The sequence below is a fragment of the Eumetopias jubatus genome, unplaced genomic scaffold (genome assembly GCF_037043125.1).
Source record: "Eumetopias jubatus isolate StellerSeaLion01/CBP00866 unplaced genomic scaffold, mEumJub1_p1.0 scaffold_9, whole genome shotgun sequence".
NCBI lineage: Eukaryota > Metazoa > Chordata > Mammalia > Carnivora > Otariidae > Eumetopias > Eumetopias jubatus.
The window spans coordinates 30,881,002-30,908,204 of NW_028274815.1; the positions used below are offsets into that span (position 1 = coordinate 30,881,002).

Below are 27,203 nucleotides of genomic sequence, written 5' to 3' on the forward strand. Positions count from 1 at the left end.
GCAGGAGCACGAGCAGGGGGAGTGGGAGAGGGAGAAGCAGGCTCCGGGAGAGGGAGAAGCAGGCTTCCCGCGGAGCAGGGAGCCAACCTGATGTGGGGCTAGATCCCAGGACCCAGGGATCATGACCTGAGCTGAAGGCAGACGTTCAACGACTGAGCCACCCAGGCGCCCCCCTACCTTTCCTTTCTTACAGGAATCCTATTGTGGAAAGATAAAAAGGTAACAGGGTAAGAAAAACAATTAGGTGGTTTCTTCCCCACCACTCAGGAAATCCACTATTTCAAGGTTGGCTTAAGCAGCAAGAGAGGAAACATACTGGGAGATGTGGCAGTGGTTTTGTTCTCAATATTATACTAATAGAAAGTTCTGAAGTGGTCTGATTATTAGAAGAACTGCCCCTGAAGGTAATAAAGAATTTAATTTTAAGCCTGAAGATTTTAATTTTTCACTCAGAATTCTGAGACATGAATAGGATTAGTAATTTTGAACATAAACAGGAAAGTAGGTACTCCATCCTGTCTTCCCCTGTAGCTCCAGAGGAGGGCAGAACGGTGGATTCCCAGGCCTGCCCTGTCTTTGAAACTCGCTCTTAAGAGTGTAGGAGACAGAGTGGGTGAGTCTTCTGGCCAACTCCATTACCTTCAGACCTTCCATCTCTGGGAAATAAGTCTGTTTCACTGTCCTTGCTTTGATTTTTCTGGGATCTATATGTTACTAGGAGATGACTCAGGCGGACCACACCCTGATCCTCACTGTCTGGAAGAAAAAGAGGTTGGTGAGGTAATTGTCCTGACAACTTAGACCACATATCTACAGACAAAATTGAGATTTTGTTGTATTTTTTTCTAGGATTATCTTGATAACACTGATCTTCGATGTTACAAAGTAAATACAATTGTGCTTAGGTTTTCTTTTGGGAGGTATGCACTGGAGAAGAGGACTATCTAAAGAGCCGCTGCGAACATTTTCAGATAATCACTTCGACCATCCCTCGCGGTTGGGGAGTTGCCTACACGGCAAGGCAACTATTTGTGAGAAAAAGAAAAGATATGTTGGGCTGTTATAAAGGAAATACTTTGAGGGTTTCTAGTTCAGGCTTTGTGCAGGGGGAGTCTCAGTTTGCTCATCTGTAAAATGGGGTTAATACCTACCCCACGTGGTTATGAAGATTACAGAAGGGACGTCAGAAGAGCCAGGCACCTAGGACAGAGCCTGGTACAGAAGTATTCAGTAAACGTCGATTCCCTGTGGGAAAACACTTCATAACCACACAGGGTCTGATGAACCCTCTCTCCCCTTTCAATTAATTCCCAGTTACACGGTCCTGGGGATCATAAAAAATGCCTCTTCCCTGTCTCTCCTCTCCAGGACAAGGAAGTGGCCCGCTCCCGTCCCTCGGTTCCGAAGCTTCTGCCTCCCAGGACAGCCCAGTCCCCCGGGGTGCGAAGGTCGAGGGTGGGGGGAGGAGAGCTGCGTCCTCGGCCTGCGCAGCGCACTGGGGACCCGGAGGCGATGGGGAGGCGGGCGCAGCCGACCCAAGGGTGGAGAAGGGGGACGGCGAAGGACGCGCGTTCCCGGGCTCGTGACCGCCGGCGGCCAGGGGAGCCGGCGCGCAGACAGCCTCGGAGATGGCAGGCGACGGGGACCGGCGCGTCATGGACACCCTCCACCTGCTGCTGCTGGTGGCCGCCCTGCCCCTGGCGGCCCGGGGGGTCAGACACCGAGGCTCGGCGGACTGGATCCAGGAGAAGGTGAGCGGCTGCCGCTGCGTGACTCTACCTGCGCTGCTGGTGCGGCGTGCGGGCACCCGGGGTCGGGAGATCCCACCTTGGCAGGGTGGGAGGCGGGCAGAGCCGCGCTCGCCGGCCCAGGCAGCGGTGCCGGCAAAGGGCACCCGGAGGAATCCGGGCTCTGCCTCCTCGTCGGGGTGCCTCACTGGCCCGGGGGCTGCTTTGGAGACGCCACGGGAGCAGAGTGATGTCACCAGCCTCCCCTCGGCTGCGGTCTGATGCGGGTAGCGATAGGCACAGGAAGTGTGTCTAGCCGGCGGCGCCCGAGCGCGGAGGTGGGGGCGCTTCGCGGCGCCGCCGCCCACTCGGGACCCCAGAGGCCAGCGGTCGCGGCGCTTGGCGGCCGCGGGGGTGCCGGGCGCGCGGGGTGTGTGTGTGTGTGTGCCCAGCGCTCCCCCACCGCTGCATCCGCGGACGCCCTTGAGACGTTGGAGTTTCCATGCAGTCTCGGGACGGATGTGTGTTACGGTTTGCTTTAGGTTTTTAAGCGCAGCTGCTCTAACTGGAGACCAGCTTCACTTTAAAATATTTTTTTCTTAAAAGAGAATAAATGCAGTTGTCAGAGCGATGGATCTAGCTGTAAGTGGAAATTCATATAAAGAACTTAGGTTGCAGGTTTCCTCTCTGTGAAGTAAATAGGTTCAAAGTTATTTCCTTTTTCTTGTGTAACAGTTTTGAATTCAGGACATTGCTAGGGAATTATGCATACGTTAATGGTATTGGAGTAAAATGGTATGCTTTTAAAAATACTAAGAAAAGCAGTAAAGGGTTGTGAACTTTGACAGTGTTGTGGAACAGATCTTTTAAATGCTTACGGTATGCTTGTATTTCCTCACACGGTGGGAAAACAGGGCACACTGGTGAATGTACCGGCCCTGTCCGGGTCACATGCAGACTCGCACGCAACCACCCGCATGTGTATGTGAATGGCCCACTTCGGTTCTCTGTGTTGTTTCCTTTGCTTCACCGTTTAGACGCTACAACGTGCCCCTGCTTACAGGTGGAGACTACCAGCCACAGGGACCCTGGAGAGGATGTGGGAAGGCAACTCAAGAATAACTGCATTAGAAGAAAAACTTTCCATGGGCGTTCAGTAGGAGTAACATCCTTTAAGGGACATTGAGTCCCATACTTAAGTCCTTTTCTTCTCCACTTCACCCTTAGTACCTTCCTGGTCAGAAATTGGGAAGGGGGCATTAATAACCAGAATATGGAGCCACACCAAATGTGTCTTTCTGATTCATCTAAATGGGTGAATAAGTAAGATGGGAACTGTTTGAATGAGCTGTTCTTTAGGAATCATTTGTAGGCAAGATGCATTTGTAGGTGGGAGAAGGTGTTGGATTCTGGACACGTTTTGAACTAATGAGAACTTAACTTTGGAGAAAAGTCTTTTAAAGCATGAATCCCTTTTATATTTATTTTAAGAAGCTTCTAGTCACTGTTCTACTAGAAAACTGGATGCTTTCAAATGCCATAAGCAAATGAAGCGAATGGCAAAATCAGCCATGACAATTCCCAATTTCTGGTCCCCTCCTCCCGTATTCTGTAGACCTGCAGGTGGCTGGTACAGTTTGCAGCCTGGGAAATGAATTGGTCCATACTAAAATACATGCCTTCCTGCTATATTCGGCATTTAATTATATTAGTCATTGAGGTACACTGGTCTGCCAAAAGCTGAGGTTTAGTAAAGAAAACATTGATTCTGAATCTGTTTTCTTTATTTTGAACCAAAAATGTGTCTCTTTCAGTGGCATCTAGAACGTAAAAACTACTTGATGGTTGAGTTCCGAGGACTGTGATTTGGCTATTTGAAATCTGCAGACATTTTCCCATAGAAGCAGTAATGTAAATGGTTAGATTCTCAGGGTGGCCTACAGGTGTATATTTAGAGGCATTGGCATCTGAGCACCAGGACTCTTATATACAATCAACCTCACAGTGCCCCTGGGGGGAGGGGAGATTCATCCCCAATTTACCCCTGACCACTCCTACACCGGTGAACTGAAGAGCTTTCCTCTGTCTTCCTCCACTCTCTTCTCCAAGGTAAATGAGTCCTGGCTGGTGGTGTAGGAAACAGTGTTCAGTTAGTGAAGGAGGGTGGGACTGGTGGGAGGGTTGGGGGGGCCAGAGCAAGAGCATATTTCTCTTTTTCTGGGTTATAGTGGACCCTAAATAGAATTTCAAAATAGATAGTTTGTTTCTGGAAACTTCTCTCCTATTTCTCCCCTTTCCTGATCTCCCTCTTGGAGCTTGAAGGTTGTTATTCTGGGGGTTGACCATATTCCCAAACTACTTCTCTGGAATCCTGTCCCAACTTTGATCTTCAACCCTGTTTCTTTGGTACAGATCCATTCCTTTGGTACAACCTTGTCAACTGGCTATTAAAAAGAATCTCATTACATCGGCCCTCTCTTAGGTGTGAGAGACTGATAGGAAGATGACTGTTAGGAAGTTTGCATTATTTTTTTAAAGGAAGCTATTAGTTAAAAAGTATGGCTTCTATGGAAGTCTCCCAATTATAAAGTTAGCATGCTTATTTTAGAAAATTAGGAAAATACAGAAAAGTAAAAGAAAACTATTGTCAACCATAGTCCCGCATTCAGAGATAATTGCTGTTAACCATTTTGGTATTTTTATTCCTAGTTCCTCTCTCTTTCTCTCTCTCTCTCCTTTCTTTCTATACATATATATATATCATATTCATATGCACACACATACACGTGTATATATGATGTGTATTTTTATTTATAGAAATGGATAACAATTATACCAATCTTGTAGGTTTTTATGAGAATAGAGCTATCCATGTAAAGCACTTAGCACCATGCTGCCCTATAGTAAATGCTCAATAAAGACTAATTGTTTATTTTTTAAAATAACACACATGAATAGTTCTTTCATACTAGAGATTATGCTGCATATATGGTTTTATATTTTATTAAGTCACTTAAAAGTATGAGTATCTCCTTGAGCCAGTAAAATTCACTGAAATCATCACTTGATGATTGCAAAATCATCCATATTCTATAATTTATCCTCTTGTTGTTGGATATTTAGGTTGTTTCCAAACTTGCTCTTTCATAAAGTTGGGAACCAATGTATTTTAATTGGTAGGATTTTCCTTTATTGTAACAAAGGTGAACATTTCAAGTCATATTGGATGTGGAGGGGCAGATTTTTTGAACAGAGGAACCATATATGGGAGGTTTGGCCTCCCCTAGGGGTCTCTCTCTGGGATCATCTCTGCACGCTGTTACTGCTGTCTTCAGCACTTCCCATTGTTCTGCTTCTGGAGTTACACATATTCTGAAAGTTTTTAGGGTTCCCCTCTTCCATGGTTTTAAAAGTCCTTAACCATTCACCGTTTTACCCACCTTGATTCTTAGGGAAACAGCAATGGAGACTCCAAGGCAGGCATGAGGAGGTCAGTGGTAGGCAGGGCATTGGTGGGGGGAGAAAGACAAAATGTGCCATTTTTGAGCTTCTACCACCTGGCGAGTAAGTACTATGACGTCCTTACAGATCATTAAGCCTTTCCTAGTCACAGCCAGTAAGTCAGGGACCTGGGATTTGACTCTGAATTGTCAGTTCAAAGCCTACACTGCTTTTCTTTTAGGTAGAGGACTCCTTGTGTTGAAAGAAGACAGAACTTTATCTTATTCAGTTCTCAACTTTTCCACAACTGCATTTGTCGTGTCAGAGGCATCGGACACACGGAAGGGATTTCTGTAAATGCTGGCTGGGTTGAACCTACCGGTAGACACAGGAGTGAATCTGAGTGCTGTCTAGGAGACACTCAAATGGGGTGAGAACTGGAATTGAAATTGCTGGGCTTCTATAATGATCTCCCTTTAAGTCAATGGCATGGGACCTCAAATCCCCTTGCAAGTGGGGCCAACTCTACAAATTATGTAATTAAAACCCTCTTTGGCCTGGCACCGTCTGATTAGTCTAGAGGAGATGTTTCAGGATATCTGGTTCACACTTCTCTAGCTAAGAGAGTCTTGTCACCCAAAGCAGACTTATTGTCCTTTCTGCCTGGCTGAACAGACAAGGCAGGGGCTGTAATAGAGACTCATTCCTCTGAGAATGCCTATACCAAAGAAACTTGTCTATGTGCCTTTTAAGTGAAATAAGCCTAGACTAACTTGGGGTTTGCATTTAACACTGGGCTCAACACTGTTTTTGCCTCATTGACTTTCCTCATGTCCAGCCCACACTTTCTTTCCAGGTTTCTCCTCTCACTCTTTCCTCTTCTCTCCACATAGATTTTTATATTTCCTGGGTTATGAGAGTGAGGCTCCATGAAAGCTGATTGGGCACCATTTTGGTTGGAAGAGTCCAGTGCTTTTCTGTACAAGGCTTTAATGACTAGGAAGGCTTAAATAATTAACGGAGTGTGGTAGTTTCCCCTTCTCTGTCCTTCACTGACTGGGAAGCTTTTATTTGTATGGTTTTACGGGAGCATCTTTCCTTCCAGGAGGGCAGGGAGAAGGGGGCTCTTTACTGAATCAAGTTGATTAAATGGTTGAGCCCAGGAGATTGAGGAGTAACACATGTAACTCTGGGTATTGAGAAGCATCAGTCAATGGGCCTGTCTGCTGCACTTACCCTTCATTCTTCCACCAAGCAGTTTTTGGTGCTATTTCTCAACTATATTTCATCTACTGTATCTGTTACGGCTGGCAGTGCTGGAGGGTTATTTGTCTTGTTCCTGTTCTTTCTTAAATCTCTTAAGAACTCTTTCATACATTGCCATAAATTGCCTGTTTAAACATGAGCTTGATTTCCTCCCACCGTGGACATGCAGTGAAGGACCTGGTTCACAGGACCCAGGGAGGCTCTGGGATGGAGTAATGGACACTAAACAGAAAAGGAGTCACTGGTCAGACAGCCTTCCTGACACAACAGGTCTCGGTTGTCACAGAGACATTAAAAGAGAGCAAAGACACCAAAATTGAATCACAGCCCTTTCTAGCCCTTTGCAGCAGGTAGCTTCTCGTTTCTCCTGTCTTTATAATTGCTTGGACATTTAACTGATTTGATATTTTTATTTTTTTTTATTTATTTATTTTTTTTAAAGATTTTATTTATTCATGAGAGACAGAGAGAGAGAGAGAAGCAGAGGGAGAAGCAGGCTCCCAAGGAGCAGGGAGCCTGATGCGGGACTCGATCCCAGGACCCCGGGATCATGACCTGAGCCGAAGGCAGACGCTTAACCATCTGAGCCACCCAGGCGCCCTGATTTGATATTTTTAATGCTCATTTTCCTTTATTATTATGTGTAGACACAGACTTAGTGAAGACAATTTCAGAGAGACCTTTCATCTGTCAATTCCTTATTTGATGACCACACCCAATATTGACTGAGTACTCAGTACGCCCCGGGGTGCCACGTGGCTGCAGGAGGGGCTAGGATATAAAGACAGTCCTTGCCCTCGAAATCAGATGTTAAACAAGTCAACACACCAGAAAGTGGTCTCCAAGTCATAACCTGAGTAAGCAGGAGAGTCAGGTGAAGAGGGAGGAAAAAGCCTGCAAGCTGGAAGTCACCGCAGGCGCAAATGCTGTGACAGGGCAGAGTCTCCCACTGCTTTGGGACTGGGAGGGAGGCCAGGGCGACTGAAGCAGGGTGCACTGGGGCAAGTGGCCCTGCCTGGGGGCGGCGAGGCAGCAGGAAAGACCAGACGGGCTCCTGTCGGCCTGCTTAAGTAGTAATTAACCATAGATGTCATCCCACTTCTTGCCTCCAGTTCCTTCTTCGTCCTTTCACATTTCTGTTGTTTTGTCTGTTAGAGTCAGCTTTCTTCTCAAAGTGCTGTTTGAGAGCTAACTTAAGGACTGAGATCCTGAATGTAGCAAGGAATTTAAAGGCTGCCGTGACAAATTTATGCAGGAAATATATTTAAAAATATATTATGAGTAAACAAAGACAAACCTTAAAAGGTTCAGCACAGCATTCACATTTGGGATTACCATCCAGGGTAATGAGGCAGAGAGGCAGGGAGGCAGAGCAGAAGGGCACGGGACTGGGAATCCACAGAATCCAGATATTTTCATTGACTTACCTGGAGCTCTCCTACCACCTTGGGAAAATCATCTGGTCTCTATGAACCTCAGTTTCCACTGACATAAATCCAGGAGGTTGGACTAGATCATCTCTAAGTTGTCTTTTCAGCTCCAAATTCTATACTTCTTTTGTGTTTGATAGAAGGTAACAGAATGACAACTTGTTGAATGTTTACTATGACTGCTTACATCTATTAGCTCACTTAATTATAATTACTCTAGGAAGTAGGTGATATTGCCTCCATTTTACAGATGAGGAAATTGAGCCTTAAAGAGGTTAAGTAACCTCCCAGCGTTACAGCTAGTGAGTGGTGGGGGGCTGAGTTGAGAGTGTGTGTCTGTACCCACAGCCCATGCTCTTTGCATGATCACCCCAGAGGGTAACGTTGAGACATAGCAAAAGGTAGATGAGTGTAAGGCATTGGGCCGTTAGCATTCTTTAATTCCACAGTTTCTCACTAGCTACATGGAGTGAAAATACCTATGTGATTACTGAGATACATACAGCACCAACATGGGAGCTGGGAAGAGCTGGGAAGTAGACAGGGCTCCTCCAGCTTCTGTTTCGCATTCCAAAGAACTTACTATCCTTTCATTACCTTCATCATTCCCCTTAGGGAAGAAATCAGCTGATCATCATGCACTTCCCTGTGGGAAGAGTAACACCTTCCAACACTGAGTGTCTGATAAACATGCAATGAATGAATGATTAATCACCAGAAAATACAGCATGTATAAAGTCATATCCAAAATACAAATTTGATTTTTATGTTTATTTTGGTCTTTAAGTTAAGGTTAACTCAGCTAATAGGTAAATGTTTCTAAGAGTGTGAGTGTTAATAGAATTTTAAAATAATTTTAACTGAAGATAAAAAGTGTACTATCTAGTGGGTTATGGACTCATCAAACTCTGGCTGCAAGGAATTTCAACGATCATCTAGTTTAGAGCTGTCCAATAAAATTATATGATGAGAAGCACGTATGTAATTTTAGGTTCTCTAGTAGCTGCATTAAAAAAGTAAAAAGCAATAGGTGAAATTAATTTTAATGTGTTTTATGTAACTCAATATATGAAATTTCAATATGTAATCACCATAAGACTTATTAATGGGATTTTTTTCTTTTTTTTTAATTATTCAAAGTCTTTGAAATCTAATGTGAATATTACACTTAGAGCCCCTCTCAATTCAACTAGCTACATTTCAAGAGCTTAGTGGTCATATGTGGCTAGTGGCAACCATATTGGACAGTGAAGATGTAGCTCAAATTCCTTTATTAGTTTTTTTCAGGGGAATGAGAAGTTAAGGGACCTACCCAAAGTCATACAACCTATAAACGACAGCCAGACACTCCAAGACAGTGCTTCTTCTATAATGCCACATTGCCTTTTATAAAGTCATTGTGCTAACAAAGTATAATTGTTCTGTTGGCTGCAGTTTTGTAAATGTTGGGTTTTCTTAAGAATAGGAGATCAATAATTGATATTTTAAATCTTAGTTTTACAAAGCACTTGTACTAAAATGATTAAAAGTTACACAGGAAGTGCCAAATACTAATTCTCAGGTTCAACGCATTACGTTCATTTTGTTTTTAAAATAAGCTGCCAAGGGTGGCTCAGGAGGTTAAGCGGCTGCCTTCGGTTCAGGTCATGATCCCAGGGTCCTGGGCCCCACGTCAGGCTCCCTGCTCAGCGGAGAGCATGCTTTTTCCTCTCCCTCTCCCTGCTGTTCTGCCTGCTTGTGCTCTCTTTCTCTCTCTCTGTCAAATAAATACATAAAATCTTTAAAAAAAAATAAAAAATAAAAAAATAAAATAAAATAAGCTGCCAAAACAGTGTAACTTTCTAGATCTGAGGGGCCAGTTTTAGAGTTGAGTAGTTTAATTTGCTTTATGACATAAGAGCTCTCTTTTCAGTCTGAGGTTCAAAGGAAATAGTTCTCTATTGCAAATGTCTCAGGGTTAAATCTTGACTATTTTATGAAGTGATAGCCAGTTAAATGATGTTATTCAATCCTCAGTATTATCACCAACCAGCCATTTTGAACTCATCATCTCTTCGACAAGTTGCAGAAGGCACCAATATTTCTGAAATGTGGGAAAACGACTTACAACCATTGCTGATAGAGCGCTATCCCGGATCCCCTGGAAGCTATGCTGCTCGCCAGGTAAGGATGCAGCCCACACACCTGAAGGTTGTTGAACACTTTGCTTTCACATGAGAGATATGACACATGTCCCAAGTTCTGAGTTGTCTGATATTCAGATCTGTCATCTCATCTTATTATTCACCAAAATAAGCCACTCAGACAATCAAACAACTGAGAGTGAATGCCTGTTCTGAGCTGAGTGCTACATGTTAATCTAAATCAATTCATGTGTGCAATCTCTGTTGGGGTACAGTAGGAGATAACGTACTAAGTATTCAACTCCTGGTCATTTCTATAACACACCCCTAGGCACCCAACCATGTTTTCTTGGACCCTAACCCCCCCAAACAGCCCTAGGAGGTTCTTGCCTGAAAATTCTGGGCCAAGGGTGAGTTACTGTCCTATCAGGGCCTTCATTCCTCGTGGGAAATTGTATTCTCCCTGGGGGGAAAGTTGAGATCAGTGATAAGCTACTTGCACCAGTGTGGTGCTTCTGAAACTTCCGGCTCTAACCCTTGTTAAAAAAAAAAAATAGTAAAAATTTTTAAAAAAATTACATTTTATACACACAAAATAAAAATAGATTTAAATGACACAAAAGTCTCATGAAAAAAATCCGCACTCTTCTTACCTGTGTTACCTGGGATTTACTCTGATATTGTTAATTCTACTTTACTAGCTGTTTTGTTTTGTTTTTTAATGCTGGTCATGACCCAGTGAACTGATTTCAAGATCCACTGATTTTACCATTGCAGTTTGAAAGACGCTGCTGTAGAGAGTAAATTAAACTATAGCTGGGCTAGACCTTGAATGTCTCTGCCTCCTTGGTGCCAGTCCAAAGTGATCTGATATCCTACCTCTGAATGACTGTTTTTTTTTTTTCAAAATAGCCCCATTTCAAGGGGCAGCTCGAGAAAAATGGGGAGTGACCGGCCCCTCAAATCCTCCTCTGAGAGTACTCCACCTGCCTAATTCTCCAGGCCAAAAGACCTTGGCACCCCACTTCTGTGCTAGAGTGACACCTGCAAGGCCCAGCAACACAGCTGTTGGGCTCATCCTTTGTGCCCAGTGTATGGCTCCTGCCTTTCTTGTCTAGCCCAGATAGTCATTGTTGTTGCTCCATTAGGCTCCTGTTTCTCCTAAGAAATTAGACAGTGGAGACCCAAAGAGCACCTTAGTTCTTTCTAACCTTTAGGCAGAGTGAGGAATAATAATGATGATGGCTGACTTTCATGGAGAACTGTTTTTTTTTGTCAAGCACTTTATGGAGTTCTTTGCATGGATTTTCTCATTCGGTCCTGACAACAGTGCTCTCATGTGGGTACTATTATTATCATAGTGCTACAGATCGAAAAGGCACATGAGTTACATGAGTTAACTTTTTCGGACTTATACACATAGTAGTGATGAGACCAGAATTTGGATCCAAGTCTGCTTGACTTCACTATCTCTAAAGAGCAGTGGCTAGGAGGAACCAACTCTGGAGTATGTGTTCACAGTCTCCAGCTTTGGATCTTCTCTTGCCTGAGGTGGAGAGTGAGACACATACCATTCATTTCAGTGATATTCCCTGGGCCTTAGCTCCCGAGCATTTTCTTTTCTTTTCTTTCTTTTTTTTTTCCTGAGCATTTCTTAAAGGAAGCTCAGGATGCTTATGGGGACTTTCCAAAATCGTCAGTTCCTCACTAGAAAAAAAAAAAATTAGGTCTGTAGATTCACTCATTCAATTCAACTTTTTTCATTTCCCCATACCATTTGATCAGAAGGCTCTATATACCCAGAAACATTTATGAATACTTCAGACCTGAGGGTCCTTGCCTGCAGGCTTTAGAAATCCATAAACTCAACAAATATCGCTATTTGGATCTGTATTTAGCTTTCAACAGAATATATAGCATAAATAATACACATAGACACTGTTGTGATTAAAAAATACATTAAATTGACTGAACCCATGACACTTTCCATGCCGTATGGGGTGGAGGCAAATGAGAAGTTTATTGACAGTATTTTGGAATGTGCTGGGACCTGTTTGCTGGGCTGCTTATGCATTTTCTAGCTCACGTGGCAGTAATCTGAACAGGATGGTTATGATAGAAATGTCACTTAGAGATTCAATTTTGTAATTTTTCAAGAAGAAAATCACCATGAATATTTAGAGAGCTGTCCCCTAAGCTGTGGAAGATAAAATGTTTCCGCTTTAGAAGATGAGGTACATGACATTTAGGTTATGATGAGGGAGTTATGCTAATGGACTCCATTTGACCAGGATCAGTACCTGTCACTCAGAACTAAGTTCAAACACGAATGGTGGAAAATCTACTTTTTTTCCTGAGACCTTGTTGAGCACCTGATTAGATGTTTTATCATTTATAGAGTTTCGGGGTTATAACTAGAGAAGACTCTCAAATCTAAAGATACGTGGGCTTGGTATAAAGTTGATTATTGTGTTGACCTTTGCAGTTATCAATAAAGATATGCTTTGCTATAGATTCTTTTTCAAAGAATAATATGGGAACAATGTCCCATAGTCTTCATTTTTTTAAGGGGGGTGCAAATTGTGAGGAAAAAGAGAGAATCCCAAGTAGACTCCATGCTGAGTGCAGAGCGCAATGCGAGGGCTCGATCTCACAACCCTGAGATCATGACCTGAGCCAAAATCAAGAGTCAGATACTTAACCAACTGAGCCACCCAGGCACCCTCCATAGTCTCCATTTTTATTGCCCTGATCAATAAGCCTAAAGATACCTATTGGATTTTTAGAATGTATGTTTTTAGGAGAGATTTTATTTGTAAAATAAATAGTTTGAGTGAAATTTTGGGGTATTTCAGTGACTTCTCTCTGAGCTAGGAATAAAAAATGGTTTAAAAATCAGGATGATAAAATCTCACTAAGGAGCAAGCCAGAAACTTTGCCTACCAGAGGCAAGCTAGAAACCTCAGGGCTAAAACCCCCTATAGATGAACAGTACATCTGAGAAGCTGAAGCTGGGCTTCTTTAGCTGAAAGTGTGGATATCCCTGGGTTAAGGGTCTTGGGCAGAGAGTGTTCATCGTGGAGCTGGAGAGACTTGTATGTGTACCATCCAAGAAGGAATAGGTACCCTGAAGTCCCCAGTGGCAGAATTCAGCGTCCTGACAATGATCTGTTTGTAGACTTTGTGCAAATACTGTAGAATCTGCTTCCTCCAAACAAACAAACCTGGTCTACTACTATCATTGTTTCTTGGAACCTGGAAATGAGAATTTAAATGAAATTAAATTAGACCCAGGATCATTCACTAATGTTAACCTAAAATGCCCAGGCCTGCCCCCCATGCTGGAAGTAGAATGTCATATTTATGTCTATCTTTCTCTCTTTTCCTCTCTCACTCTCTGTCTCTCTCCTTGTCTCTACCTTTATCCTTTTTGGCTCTATGCAATGTTTGTCTATCTCTGTCTGCATCTCTCTCTGTCTCTATCTATCCATCTCTATCTCTCTTCATCTTTCTTTTTCTCCCTTCTCCACTCCAAAAAATAAATCAGTAATAATCCAAAATACAATCTATATCCTAAACTGCATTTTGCACTCCTGGTGGGCTTGAGTTCTTTCTACCTGGCTTCAGGAAGCACTCCCTGCTTAGGGCATTCTAGTGAGCAGAACAGTAATTTTGGGAGCCTACTCTAGAGAATTGTAGTGGGAACTTGCAGACTAAGGCTGAAAGCCAAAAGCACAGCAAGGGATATTGGTGACCTAATTAGGGTATGGAGCCAATTCGATTGTTTATAAAGAAATTCGTTGCTAAGATAATTAAATATTTATACTGCATAAAAAAAGTTTGCTTCAGGGAGAACCCTTCTGGGGGCATTTGCTGATGCTTTTGTGGATTTTAGTGTCAACATAAGGTATCAGAAATTATGTCCACAACCTGTTTAGGAGTTGAGAAATGAGTTTGTGTGTGAGACCTTAGCTGAACAAAGCTAACAGATATATATTTTTTTAAATCTCAATTCATTTTTGTAAGCATACAGGCTGCTATTGGTTTTGGAGTAGTTCATCATCTGGATACCAGATGTTCTGGAGTATATGCCTTTTTTTTTTTTTTTAAGATGACCCTTTTTATGGAAAAAAATTTCTTTTCCTTGAATTCTAGGAATAACTATTTTCATATTCTGTGGAAAGCTTATCTGAGGTGCACAGTGATTTCTCTCTATTCAAACTACCAATGTTTGGTATCTAATTTTATGTATTCCCCCTGAGACTAATTTATTAGTTATAATCAGCCCATATTTAGTGATAGCTTACTGTGAGCAAAGCCCAGTATTAAGAATTGTGGATGAAAACAAAGCAAATGAGATGTGAACGACGATTTCAAAAAGGTTAGAAACATTTCCTTTTTATTACTTAAAAAAAGAACTTGTAAACTTGAAATCAAAAAGGTAAGGGACTGCATACACATACTATTGTGGCCAAAGTCCACCACACTAAAGAAAGCAGGGAGTGAGAATCAGGAGACTGTTTGTTTATTTGGCTTTTGCGGGGTTTAGTGGAGAATCACTGTCCTCTCTCTGGTTTAGTTAGTTTCCTGGAAGCTTCCTGCCACAGTTTTTCCAAAGCCTTTGCCTTTGTGTCATGTCACATTAGTTATGACAGGCCACACAAGAGTTGGCTATGCTGGAAAATCTTATAATTCCTTGGTAGGGGGGAGCCCCCAAAAAACAAACAAACAAAAAAGACAAAACCCTTCCATTCTTTTCCAGTTATTATGAGTTATTTGTTTATCACTTCAAAGTCCATCCCTACTGGATGTTAATTGTGGAACAAATTGCCAGTTCTGGCGATGGTTAGTTTTTCATTTGATGTTTTCCACCAGTCCTTTCAGGCAAACTTACAAAGACGTATGCAATATTTCAACATAAAATAAAATAAATGAAACCTACTGAGAAAAATGAGGTGAAGGGAAAATGGAGGTGGGAAAGGGCGAGGGAACAGCAGTTAGCTCACCGTAGCTCCTCACACCATGCATTCTAGACTCTTCAGGAAGACACTGCCAGACTCAGAAGCAGTGTTTCTTTTCCATCTGCAACCTATCAGCTACCATTTGCTGTTCTTGCCCTCAGAGAGCTGAGGGTAGGAGTTGAGACCTATAGGATCTTAGCATATCTGACTTCTCAAAATGTCTTCTCATCCTCCTAGAAATATTGCAAGTGGACTTTAATACGTACTGAATTCTACTGACACGTAGAAATGACCCTGCTTTATTGTTAAATGAGAACAGCAAGGGGCAGAATAATGTGTAATGTAGGTTCTATTCCTATAAAAGCATGTACCCCTTCACCAATTACATGTTTGTGTGCTAGTATATGTTCATATAAACAATAAGAATAGTGTGGAAAGATATACATTAGACTAATGGGGCGCCTGGGTGGCTCAGTTGGTTAAGCGTCTGCCTTCAGCTCAGGTCATGGTCTCATGGTCTCAGGATTCTAGGATTGAGCCCCAATGTCAGGCTTCTTGCTCAGTAGGGAGCCTGCTTCTCCCTCTCCCTCTGCCCCTCCTCACTCTCTTTCTCTCTCTCTCAAATAAACAAATAAAATCTTAAAAAAAGAGAAAGATACACATCAGACTATTAACATTGGTTAAGACTAACAATTGATTAGGATTGCTTTGCAGGGCGACAGTTAGGGGAGAGGGAGAGGGATAGCTTTTCCTTTAATCATCCTTGCTATTAATTCTGTAACCATGTGTTGCGCTTTTAACTTGAAAGGCATCACACAAAATTAAAAAATATATATATTTATATAGTTAACCAGTGGAAACTGTCCAGATCTGAAATTTTGGTTTTTCTTTTGATCAGCACATCATGCAGAGAATTCAGAGACTTCAAGCTGACTGGGTCTTGGAAGTAGACACCTTCTTGAGCCAGACACCCTATGGGTACCGGTCTTTCTCAAATATCATCAGCACCCTCAATCCCAGTGCTAAGCGACACCTGGTCCTCGCCTGTCACTACGACTCCAAGTATTTTCACCCTTGGGACAACCAGGTGTTTGTGGGAGCCACTGATTCAGCCGTGCCATGCGCAATGATGTTGGAACTTGCCCGTGCCTTAGACAAGCAACTCCTTTCCTTGGAGGTATTTGTTTCCTCCTCGTAGATTCTTGGGATAAAACACATTAGAAGAACTCAGAGTGAATTCTAGAATCCGTGGTGGGGGGGTAGTAAGAAGGCCATTTAGAAATGTAGACTTTCAGGACACTTTGTGCTAATTTGTTGCAAAATGATGTGAGGTTGAATGAATATTAATTGGAAGATTACACTATGATACGCGAAAGTGAATTTATTCACTGGCACTTGATTGCTTAATTTGGCATACATATTAAATGAAATACTGCATTTCTTTGCCAAAAATGAAGCAGGTGGACGTTTGGTACAGGCGTATGTATGAGAAGTATGTTTTTTTCCTCTTGTTTCTGTAGCCACGAAACATCACAACCTTCTAATCTGAGAGATGTGGCTCTTGAGTTGGGGGGAGGGGGCCGCTGTAAAGTGGTGCTAAGAGTGGGTAATTCAGACATATCAAGATGAAAAGCATGCAGCAGAAATGCATTATTGTTATTATCTGTGAATCTCGGCTCAATTTTATGTAGCATAGTAGAGCTTTTGTTATGTTCTCAGTTCAAAATACTTCTGGGACTCTCAGATGTTATTTCAGTCCCTGTTCTTAAGGGTATATTGGAAAAAAGTGCTAAGCTAGATGAAGACATTTTGTTCAGATATCACCCATAACCAAGTAAACACAACAAAGCAAAACCAAAAATCTTGGTTCGCAGGCAACAAATACCTTTTTTTCCCCCTCAGAGCTTTATGAAGGGGCCAGCCTTTGCTACAATGGGGGTAAAGAAGTAAAAGGTTTATCTTGTAATGGAAGTAGTAGAGATATTGGATCTATTTTTGCTGGATATGCTGAACTTGAAGAAAGCAAGAATTGTTTGTAACCTCTCCGCATCCTTTTCACCATTTTTTTGTTTTGTTTTGTTTCTTGAACCTTCTGTAATGTCTTTGTCTCATTCTCTGCTCTGCTTTCAACTAATACCTTTCCCCAGCAATTGGGTGAGAGAGTTCAGAAGCTGATTATAAAGGTCTAATTTTTCATGTTTGCATTCTAGGGTAAGGACTTTAAGTGAAAGGCATAGTCTGTGTAGTGGGTGTGTTTTCTCTGGGTGAGTTCCTTTGCCTTTTTCCATGTAGTTCATACCTGCTTTTAGTGACTAGAAACAGAAAGGGCTGAATGAGTTGTTGGTTGGACACCCCCATTTTAAAAAATACACATGCATTCTCTTAATTACCTTTTCTCATAGAAGTAGCAGTGATGTGGACAAATAAAAAAAAGGACTAGTTTTAATTGAAATGTGAAGAGTATCAGATTCATTTTTCCAGTCGTATTTTAACTAAACGTGTATTAAGGAGTTGTTTTAAGTTCTTCAGCTGTCATGGATTAGGTAGGTGGTAGTGGAATGTGACGTGGGAGAGGACAGGAGAATAGACTAGCTTATGGCTCCAACTCTGTGCAGCCCTCCAGTGGTAAGATTACAGTTAGACATTCCCATCTTTTGCCTTCCCAGTGTAGCAGGTTCTAGGTTCTCATTCCTTGACTCTGGACTTGGTTGTTTGATTGTCTTGGCCAATGGGATGCTAGTAGATGTGACAAAAACAGAGACTGGAGACGAGCTTGTGGAATGGGGCTTGATTTCTCGTATCTTTGCCATAAGGGCATGCCCTGGTTGGCCCGCTGATCCACTGGGGAGGATAAGACATGTGGAGCAGAGCCAACCTTAATGATGGCATGGTGAGGCAGAGCTCCTCCCACCAAACCCAGTCTAGATCAGTTGTCCCCCAGCTGATCTACAGACTCAGGAGGACACATGAGTGTTGCTTTAAGCCCCTCAGTTTGGGGTGGGTTTTTTTTGGGGGGGTGGGTTTTTATAACTTATTATTGTGGCATTAGCCTCGGATGGGGAAAGACCACAGATAATTCACCTACTTGTTGACCTTGGCAACTAGACATTTATCATAGTACCATGAAGGACTGAAAGACCTTCATAAATCAGGCTACACAGATTTTCCCAGCTCCAAGACTGTTGTTACCAGAAATCGAGGGCCACTGTTATTGTCCTGCTAATCCCGAACAAAACAAAAAGAGCAGGGTGCCTCTTGGGACTCAGGATCATTGTCCACATAGTCTGCTCTTGTCTTAATGATTGGAACAGAAAGTAAACCATTGCACTGAACACTAGAGTCACTCAGCTGTTGAAATTTCAGTGAGGCACCTGAACATTTAAGCCTACAAAGTGTGAAAACTACCTGCTTTTGCTTCTTCCCTAGGCATGAGTGGAATCTCTGGTCCCAGGCAATTTATTCTGCTCTGGCATTTCATTATTATGCTCTTTGGTTTGGAGTTAGAACTTTGGAACCAGTCAAGGCCCTTTAAACGACTGGAAACTTAGCATGTCTCCATTGAAGTATGTACCTTATACCTTTTGTCGATGAGAAAATCTGTTTAATTACTTAGTAGTTATTAAACCCTGAATACGTATGTATTGTACAGACAAACACATCCTGTGCTTAATGCTGTCAGGAGTTATGGAGAGACTCAAGAGTGTAATAAATTATCCTTTTCTTGTCATCTAATTAAGGAGCGGTATTAAAACAATTGCAATGATTAGCATACAGAGATAACTTAGTTTTCAGATGATAAAGACATTTTTTTCCATCTTAGGAAATCACCCTAAATCAGGAAAATTCCATCTTTGAAGAAACTAGGGAACATTGTGTTAATGGGAACCACAATATGAAGACAGAAGGTAAATGGAGAAATGGCAAATGACATATCCAAGTAGAGAGAAGTCATATTCCCCAGAGTGAGGAGGAAATGGAGAAGTCAGTGGTCCCCTGACAGAATCCTGGAGTGGCTCAGGGATTGGTGGAGAAAGTGAGGGAGGTATAAGTGAGGCTGGGGCGGGGGGCAGCATTTATAAGTCTGCACAAAGAGCACTGGGATATGTAGATGAAAATACCAAGTAGGCACCCGATTGCCCCACAGTGAAGCCAACCAATCCGTGTCTCTAATCAATGTTTTAGTACATTATTCTTTATTTTTTTAAAGATTTATTTATTTATTTATTTTTAGAGAGTGGTGGGGAGAGGGGCAGAGGGAGAAAATCTCAAGCAGACTCTCTGCTGAGCACGGAGCCCAATATGGGGCTCAATCCCACGACCTTGTGATCATGACCTGAGCTGAAATCAAGAGTTGGATGCTCAACCAACTGAACCACCCAGGCACTCCTAGTACTTTACTCTTTAATATGAATGAACACAAAGGACGACCAGATATTTGAGGACAGTCTCCAGCATGAAAGAAAGGGAGTAAAACAATATGAATTGAAAAATGAATTCAAAGGAAATAAAGCACAAGGAGCAGGAGATAACTTAAGGGACACTGTTTTAAATATCCTTAGAGATTAAAAAAAAATAAAAAAATAAATATCCTTAGAGAGATAAGATGAGACATGCTGTCCATAACAGATTAGGGAGATCTCAGATTCAGTTCAGTCTGATGGGAGCATATCCCCAGTACTGTGCTGAGGTGGAGAGAGCGAATGGTTGTATATTTTTCTCCAGGCAGGTCTGCTGCATGCAGGCATAAAGTAGGCAGAAAGTTGGTCTAAAGGTTATATTTTTGCCGTGTGAGTTTGACGAAGGCAGAGAGAGGCCAGGGAGTTGAGGATGTATGCAAACGAGTGGTTAGAATGATTGTGGAATTTAAGCTGAATATGGAGTGAAGGACTTCATGGGATTGAAGGACTGTGAACAGGTGAAGGATTCAATAGATCAGGGATTCCAGTGGGGCTGGAGGACTGTAGAGGGTAGGGTACCAGAAGGACTCATGTGAAAAGAGAGGTGACAGTGAAAAGTATAAAATCGATCAGAATCCTACTAGCCCTTCTAAGTTCTGCTCAAATATTGACTCATAATGTCTTCCTTGACACCCCAAGGATTTGACGTCTCATTTTTTTTTAAATTTAGCTTTGTGCAGTGGCAGTATCGTAGCCAATGAGGTTTATCTGAGGCGCGATTATTGCTAATTGAAAACTTTTTTTAAATTTTATTTTAGTCACCATACATTACATCATCAGTTCTTGATGCAGTGTTCCATGATTCATTGTTTGTATATAACACCCAGTGCTCCATGCAGTACGTGCCCTCCTTAATACCCATCACCGGGCTAACCCGTCCCCCCACCCCTCTCCCCTCTAGAACCCTCAGTTTGTTTCTCAGAGTCCATCGTCTCTCATGGTTCATCTCCCCCTCCGATTCCCCCCCCTTCATTTTTCCCTTCCTACTATCTTCTTTTTTTTAACATATAATGTATTATTTGTTTCAGATTGACCTCTCATTCTATCCAATTCCCAGAAAAGTTTTATGTTGCATCTGTGACCCTTGGCACACTTTGTCCTGTTCACATATTTGTATTATCTTTCCTGACCCAAGTGACGTGTAGACTCCTTCAAAAGAGAGGCTGTAATTATTATTCTTTGAGTCCCTGTTGCATTCCTAAGGCAGATCCTTGAACCTAGATTCAGTGAAAAAATTACAGACTCAAATAAAGTGGGAAACAAGGAAGATTTGCAGTTGTTTCAGGTTGTGTTCCCTGGGACACACACTGACATGGAGTTTAGCATTTAGGTCCTTTCTGAGGGAGTAGCCCTGGTTTAAGAGCTGCCGCAAGGAGGGGAGAGAAATGGGATTAGGCAGAGGAAGAAGTCAATCCACCGTTCAGGTTCAACAATAGGCTCAACCAACCCTGGGGAGCTCTGGAGGTGGAATGGTCCTATAGAGCCCGTAGGACCTGCTTAGATCAGTCATTGGATATAGGACACGCCCATGGCTGAGGCAGTCCCTAAAAGGACTAACTGCTGAAGACCTGAAGACAGCTCTCCTGGTGGCAGGGGCAACACACCCTTCTCGAAGGAAACTGGGTGTGTATCACCTTGTCCACAATGACAGTTTCACAGTTTCAAATTTCTCTAAGGAATTAGAAAACATATAAAACTTCTGTATTCAGAGAGAGTGGGGAAAAGTGAAATTTACATGGGTGAAGACCGTGGGAAATGGGATGATTTTTGGAGGTGAAGTGGTACAAAATCCATTTTGGCAATTTTCACCTGCTTTGGTATCTTCCTTTTCTTCGTGGCCTGTCTTTTTGCCAGGTTAATAGGAAACCATGCTGTTTTTTTAAATCCTCACAGTGTTTTTGTTATCTTTTTACTATTCTTTTTTACCAGAATATTCCAGATTCCAAGCCAGATCTCTCACTGCAGCTAATTTTCTTTGATGGGGAAGAGGCTTTACTTCATTGGTCTCTTCGTGATTCTCTGTATGGGTCTCGGCACTTAGCTCCCAAGATGGCATCAACCCCACACCCACCTGGAGCGAAAGACACCAACCAACTGCACGGCATGGTTAGTCTGGGGAATTCTCATGGTGCTGCAGCTGCAGGCTCTGCCTCAAAGGAAAACAAAGCTAGCGCCAATTAAAGACCTAAAAATGCCACGGCATTCTTGGAGCAGAGTGTTTATTATAGAACATTCCTTGGCAGGCATTGGGCTTTTGAGGAATCCCAGAACTAAAAGGAATGATTCTGGGTTAGAAGTTATGTTTGACTGAGCTTAATTAAAATGATGTAAAAAAATCAGATTAAGAAGACATCAGATTCAGTTCGATCCAATGGGAGCACGTTCCCTAGTTCTGTATAGAGATGGTGAGAGCAAATCCCTTCTTTGAGGCCTCTATAAAGCCTGAGGAGGCTGAGGTCTTGGGAACTGGAGTGTGAGTGAGACATGGCATAGGGGATGGGAGTGAAGAATTTCCTTGGTGACCTCAAAAAGTGTTATAATGACTCTGAGTGTATATGTGACATTGTGTCCGATGTGTTTTGGTCTAATTTGTTGCCGTAGGGATGGAAACATTTTTGATGCTGCCTTAAAATCCTGCTCTTATTATCAAGTAATGGGTGCAACACGTGGTTCCATTTTAATTCGCATTTCTGGGCCCATCCCTAGTCCCTCACCTCTCGCTACTCTGTTTTTCTTCCCATGTATGACCTTCACGCAGTCTTACATCCTCACTAACCCCAGCTTGGAACCTCATGCTACCCTTGAAATTTCATTTTACCTTGTGCCTTCATCCATTCCTGCCTTCACCCTACCTGTGAACTGAAAGCCTGTTCCTAACCCCCTCCACGCATCCCTTTCCTTTGCCATATCACTGACCTTCACCCTGTGAGTCCAGATGGCCACATTTCGTGTCCTCTGTGGCTCTAACACATCATGCCGGCATTCCCTCCAACTTGTTGTTTTTTGGCAGCTCATAATGGGGCCGGGGAGTATGGTTGGCTCCTCATTCAGTCCTTTGGCGTAGCTAAAAAGCATTCAGAGGAGGAGAGACCAGGTTGATCAGGAGGAGGAACAAAGTTATTTATCAGTCCAAATATATGAATCCATAATGATGGTTAAGGCCTTTTTTATTCCCCCCCAAAAAACTCTTAGTAGCTTATCCAACCTTGTAAATATAGTCTTATTTCAAACAAACTTATTTTCCCTCAATGAATACATTTAATCATCACTCATGAGCTAATAGGTATTATGTCTTTAGAATCATAGATTCTGTAGGTATTTATCTACTATGTGTCAGGATCTGTGCTACATATCTACCCACATGTTATCTCATTTATATAAATCAGGAGTTCTTAATGTGGGGGTTAGTCTTCAGGGAGTCCTCAAGCCTGCTGATGTTTTATGGCTCAAACGAGAAACACTGGAGTAATTATGGAGACTTATCAGAAGGGGCCTTTAAAAACCAGCAAGTTTGAGCTTCTGGTTTGATGGAAAAGAAAATGGAGATCCAGAGACAGTAGGTCACAGAGCCCGTAGTCAAGCAATATTTCCTTTATGCTGCTTTGAGGAATAAATAGTTACTACCCAAGTGCTTTCCTGTAGGGAGCTCTAACATTTATAGACTATGGATATAAGGACTAATTAGAATGGAACAGAGAGGCTTGGAATCCCATCTGAAATTAAAAGTAAATTTATTCTTTTTTGATCTACAAAATATTATCTAAATGTCCTCTTTCTAATTTATCCTTAATGATATGCTTTTGGGGTTACAGACACAAAAATCTACATTTTGCCATTTGTCCCCATTGCATAAGCAAGATTTTTTAAAAGTTCTTCAAAATATCTCCCTCTCCCACTCCCCCTGCTGTGTTCCCTCTCTCGCTGTGTCTCTCTCTGTGTCAAATAAATAAATAAAATCTTCAAAAAAAGGGGGCGCCTGGGTGGCTCAGTCATTAAGCATCTGCCTTCGGCTCAGGTCACGATCCCAGGGTCCCTGCTGAGCAGGGAGCCTGCTTCTCCCTCTCCCACTCCCCCTGCTTGTGTTCCCCCTCTCACTGTGTCTCTCTCTGTCAAGTAAATAAATACAATCTTAAAAAAAAAGTTCTTCAAAATAATCAGCTTACAATGTTATTAAACCTTTTGTTCACTTATAGAGCTCCCTGGATTATTCTTAATTGTTAAAATGCGGTTAGTTTTGACTGATTGTTTTTTTCCATTGATGAATATGAAACGTGTTTTGGTGACAGGGATTAAACATTTTTTTTTCTCTCTTAGGATTTATTGGTCTTATTGGATTTAATTGGAGCTCCCAACCCAACATTTCTCAATTTTTTTCCCAAATCTGCCAGATGGTTTCATAGACTTGAAGCAATTGGTAAGCACCACTGTCACTAAATAGTCAACTTAGTTCCTTCCTACGGACAAACGCTACATGTTAAAATTTAAAATCTATAACAAAAAAAAAAAGAAAAAAGAAAATTCAAAATCTATGACTTAAATATATGGTTTGAAAATATACTTTGCTGGTTTTTTTTCTTGCTTTACTGATTAGTTTATTGTTCCTATTTATCTTTTTCAGTAGGCCCACTTTATTTCCCTGCATGAGACTACATTTGGAACTGGAAACATACAAGGCTACCTTTAATATTTGCATATCCCTAGCAATGGTTTGAAAATATTTTCTCAGAGTCCTGTGTGCAGTGTATGGAATGCATGTCTAGGGAAAACACTCAGAAAAGCATGCTGGCTATTGATGACTGTTATGATCCTTATGATACCAAAAGGCATTCTTTAATTTTCCTTCTTTTTTTTGTCTCTGTCTTTGTCAACTTCTATTTCCTACCTTGTTCAGACATGATTTTCCTTTAAATCTAGAACCATCTCGATTTTCTAAGGAAGTAAGAGATCGGAATGCAAGAGAAAGCCAGGATCCTTCAAAAGTCATTTAAGGGACAGTGTTGTGTCAGTTAAATGATAGTAGTCTAGTCTAGACCAGGTCAAGCCAGGCCAGACAAAGAAACAAAATAGCTCTGGCTCAAAAGAGAGATGTGGGATTTGGAGAAGGAAAAGGGAAATGACTTCTTTCCTTCATACTTGCACTACTCCTTCCTACCTCGTAACACACACACACACACACACACACACACACACACACACACACACAGCCAATTGGCATCAGGGGGAGATGAAAATGAGATAGATCTTTAATGATAAATGATAAAATCCAGGCCAGAAGACCTGCTTTTGAGGCAAGAAACTTCAGGCTAGGAATTCCTTAGTAGCTACATAAACTTCCTGGAGTGGGATAGAATTGTATTTTTTCTAAGCAGCGGGGAAAAACACTACCCTCTCAATTCATACTTTTGCCATGAGTTCAGAATTTGCCAATATCCAAATCTAGAATATTATAAGAGAAACTTTTACCTGAGTCTCAGGCAAACCTGTGTCCCCCCCCCAACCTTTTTCCTGTGGTTTTCTCATTCTCCATCTCTCCATTGTCCCACTCACTATCTACCTCTAAGGAGGTCCTTATGTGTAAAGCTAGAGCCCATGTGTGGTTCTTCTTTCCATGTATGTACCCAAGTTCAGCCCAGATGCTTACTGTCAGGGGTGTAGTTGGGCTCACGGCTGCATATTGTTTAAAAAGTGATGGCCACATATGCTGAGATTTCAAATTCCTTCTGCATTCTGAGCATTGTTCAGATAAGAATTGATAATCATCTACTGTCTAATTGTCATCTGCAGAACATGAACTCCACAGATTAGGTTTGCTCAAGGATCACTCTTCGGAGAGGTGGTATTTCCAGAATTATGGTTATGGAGGTGTGATTCAGGATGACCATATTCCATTTTTAAGAAGAGGTAATGTGTGTGTATGTGCGGGCACATATGCATTTTTTACTTATTGTATATTTATTGTATTTTGTGTATTTGCAACAATCTAGAAGGGTGAGGAGCCATTACATTTAATTACTCGATAGATTAAATCATCCACTAATCATCTCACGACTTCTATTTTTTTCATGAAAGTCATTCCAAATCCTTAAGCCCCCACCCCCGTTCCAGAATATTCATAAAAGCTCATATTCTACTGACCTTGCCTTCTTACTCATAGGTTAAGATTATAGTCTTACACTTTGTGTAACTCTGGTGTTTTTTGATTAATAGGGAAGCAATACCCTTGATGTCAATGGTGGAAGTCTAAATCAACTCAAGGGCTCTTGTAGTAGCCTCCCAATTGGTCTCTAGCTTTTGCTGTTGCTTCCCTATTCTTTACATAGGAGCTAGAGTTATCTTTTAAAAATGTAAATCAAATTATGTTTCTTCCGGAGGCCTGGGTGGCTCAGTCCATTAAGCATCTGCCTTTGGCTCAGGTCATGATCCCAGAGTCCTGGGATTGAGTCCCGCATCGGGCTCCCTGCTCAGTGGGAATCCTGCTTCTTCCTCTGCCTGCCTCTCCCCCTGCTGTGCTTTCTCTCTCTCTCTCCCTTCCTCCCTCTCTGACAAATAAAGAAATAAAATCTTTAAAAAAATTATGTTTCTTTCTTGTTTTAAAGCTCTGGTGGCTTGCCATCATGTAGAATAAGACCCAAAGTCTTTACCATGACCTACAAATGCCTCCTTTTTCTGACTCTGTTCCTTGCCAACATCTCCTCCTGCCTTTCTCTGTAATTACTGCTCTGATCCAGCTACATTGTCCTCCTACTGTTCCTCAAGCAGGCCAAGCATACTCCTACCTCAGGACCTTTGCACTTACTAATCCTGCTGCCTGGAATGCTCATCCTCAGATCTTTGCCCAGCCTGCTTTCTCCTTTGTTGCATGTCTCTAACTAAATGTGAGATTCTCAAAGAGGCCTTCCCTGACTTTAAATACATCTTTCTTGGTCCAGCTGTCTGCCCCTCATTCTCTATTCCCCTACCTTGTTTTATTATTCTTTAGAACCCTTATCATTCTCTAAAATTACTTTTATATTTGTTTACTTGTTTCTTTCTTTACTGGAATGTAAGCTCTGGAGGAGTAGGGCTTTGCGTTTTCACTGATGAAATCTCAACATCTCGAATAGTGACTGGTACGTAGTAGGCACTTTATAATTATTTACTGAATTAATAGACATTTGGTTAATGAATGAGTGGCTTTGGAGTAAAAGGGTAAGATACAAGGAAGTACATAGAAAATGCTAAATTATCAGCTGTCTTTATATGGAACCGAGCTCCCACTCAGACTTGTGCTTGAAGAATGATACTTTCTACTTTGTGGAAACACACACTTAATTACCATTTGGTTCTTTCTTATTAGGTGTTCCAGTTTTGCATCTGATCCCATTTCCTTTCCCTGAAGTCTGGCACACCATGGATGACAACGAAGAAAATTTGGATGAAACAACCATTAACAATCTAAACAAAATCTTACAAGTCTTTGTGTTAGAGTACCTTCATTTGTAATATTCTGTCTTGGTTTATGGTAATTGTATCTAGTTTCACATTCAGAAGTCAAGGCACAACTTAAAATAATCTCACTCTGGACAAATGTCATGTGGAATTTCCATCCTATAGATTCATTCTGTAGGTGTCTTTGAATATGTGATCAATAAATTCTAGATTTACCTCGTGTCCTAAATCGTTCATTAATTTTCATCTAGAGATGAAGAAAGAAAAATGTTAGGAAAGCAGAAAATAAATATCTTTAGATAAGAAACTATGAAACTAAATCAGATTCATATATACAGTATTATGGTCTTCCAAATAGTACTTAGATATG

At 41.8% G+C, this 27,203-nt stretch overlaps 1 protein-coding gene and 1 non-coding gene across 5 annotated transcripts; both read left to right on the forward strand.

Annotated features, from left to right (window-relative positions):
- The first annotated feature begins 1,483 nt into the window (after positions 1-1,483).
- Positions 1,484-27,049, forward strand: QPCT (glutaminyl-peptide cyclotransferase). Of its 4 annotated transcripts, none has more exons than XM_028117209.2 (8): positions 1,674-1,751; positions 5,410-5,598; positions 9,881-10,027; positions 15,847-16,125; positions 21,335-21,511; positions 23,720-23,819; positions 25,190-25,306; positions 26,742-27,049. In XM_028117209.2, exons 3-8 carry the CDS (start codon positions 9,953-9,955, stop codon positions 26,885-26,887), a joined length of 894 nt encoding a protein of 297 aa, XP_027973010.1. In that variant the 5' UTR covers positions 1,674-1,751; positions 5,410-5,598; positions 9,881-9,952; the 3' UTR covers positions 26,888-27,049. The 4 variants fall into 4 exon arrangements, with proteins under 4 accessions (XP_027973009.1, XP_027973010.1, XP_027973011.1 ...); XM_028117210.2 differs by lacking the exon at positions 1,674-1,751 and adding an exon at positions 2,270-2,369; XM_088026396.1 differs by lacking the exon at positions 1,674-1,751 and adding an exon at positions 3,537-3,836.
- On the forward strand, positions 20,074-20,213 carry LOC114219719 (U4 spliceosomal RNA). The gene has a single exon (XR_003611447.1). It is a non-coding gene; the product is annotated as a U4 spliceosomal RNA (small nuclear RNA).
- Positions 27,050-27,203: the final 154 nt, after the last annotated feature.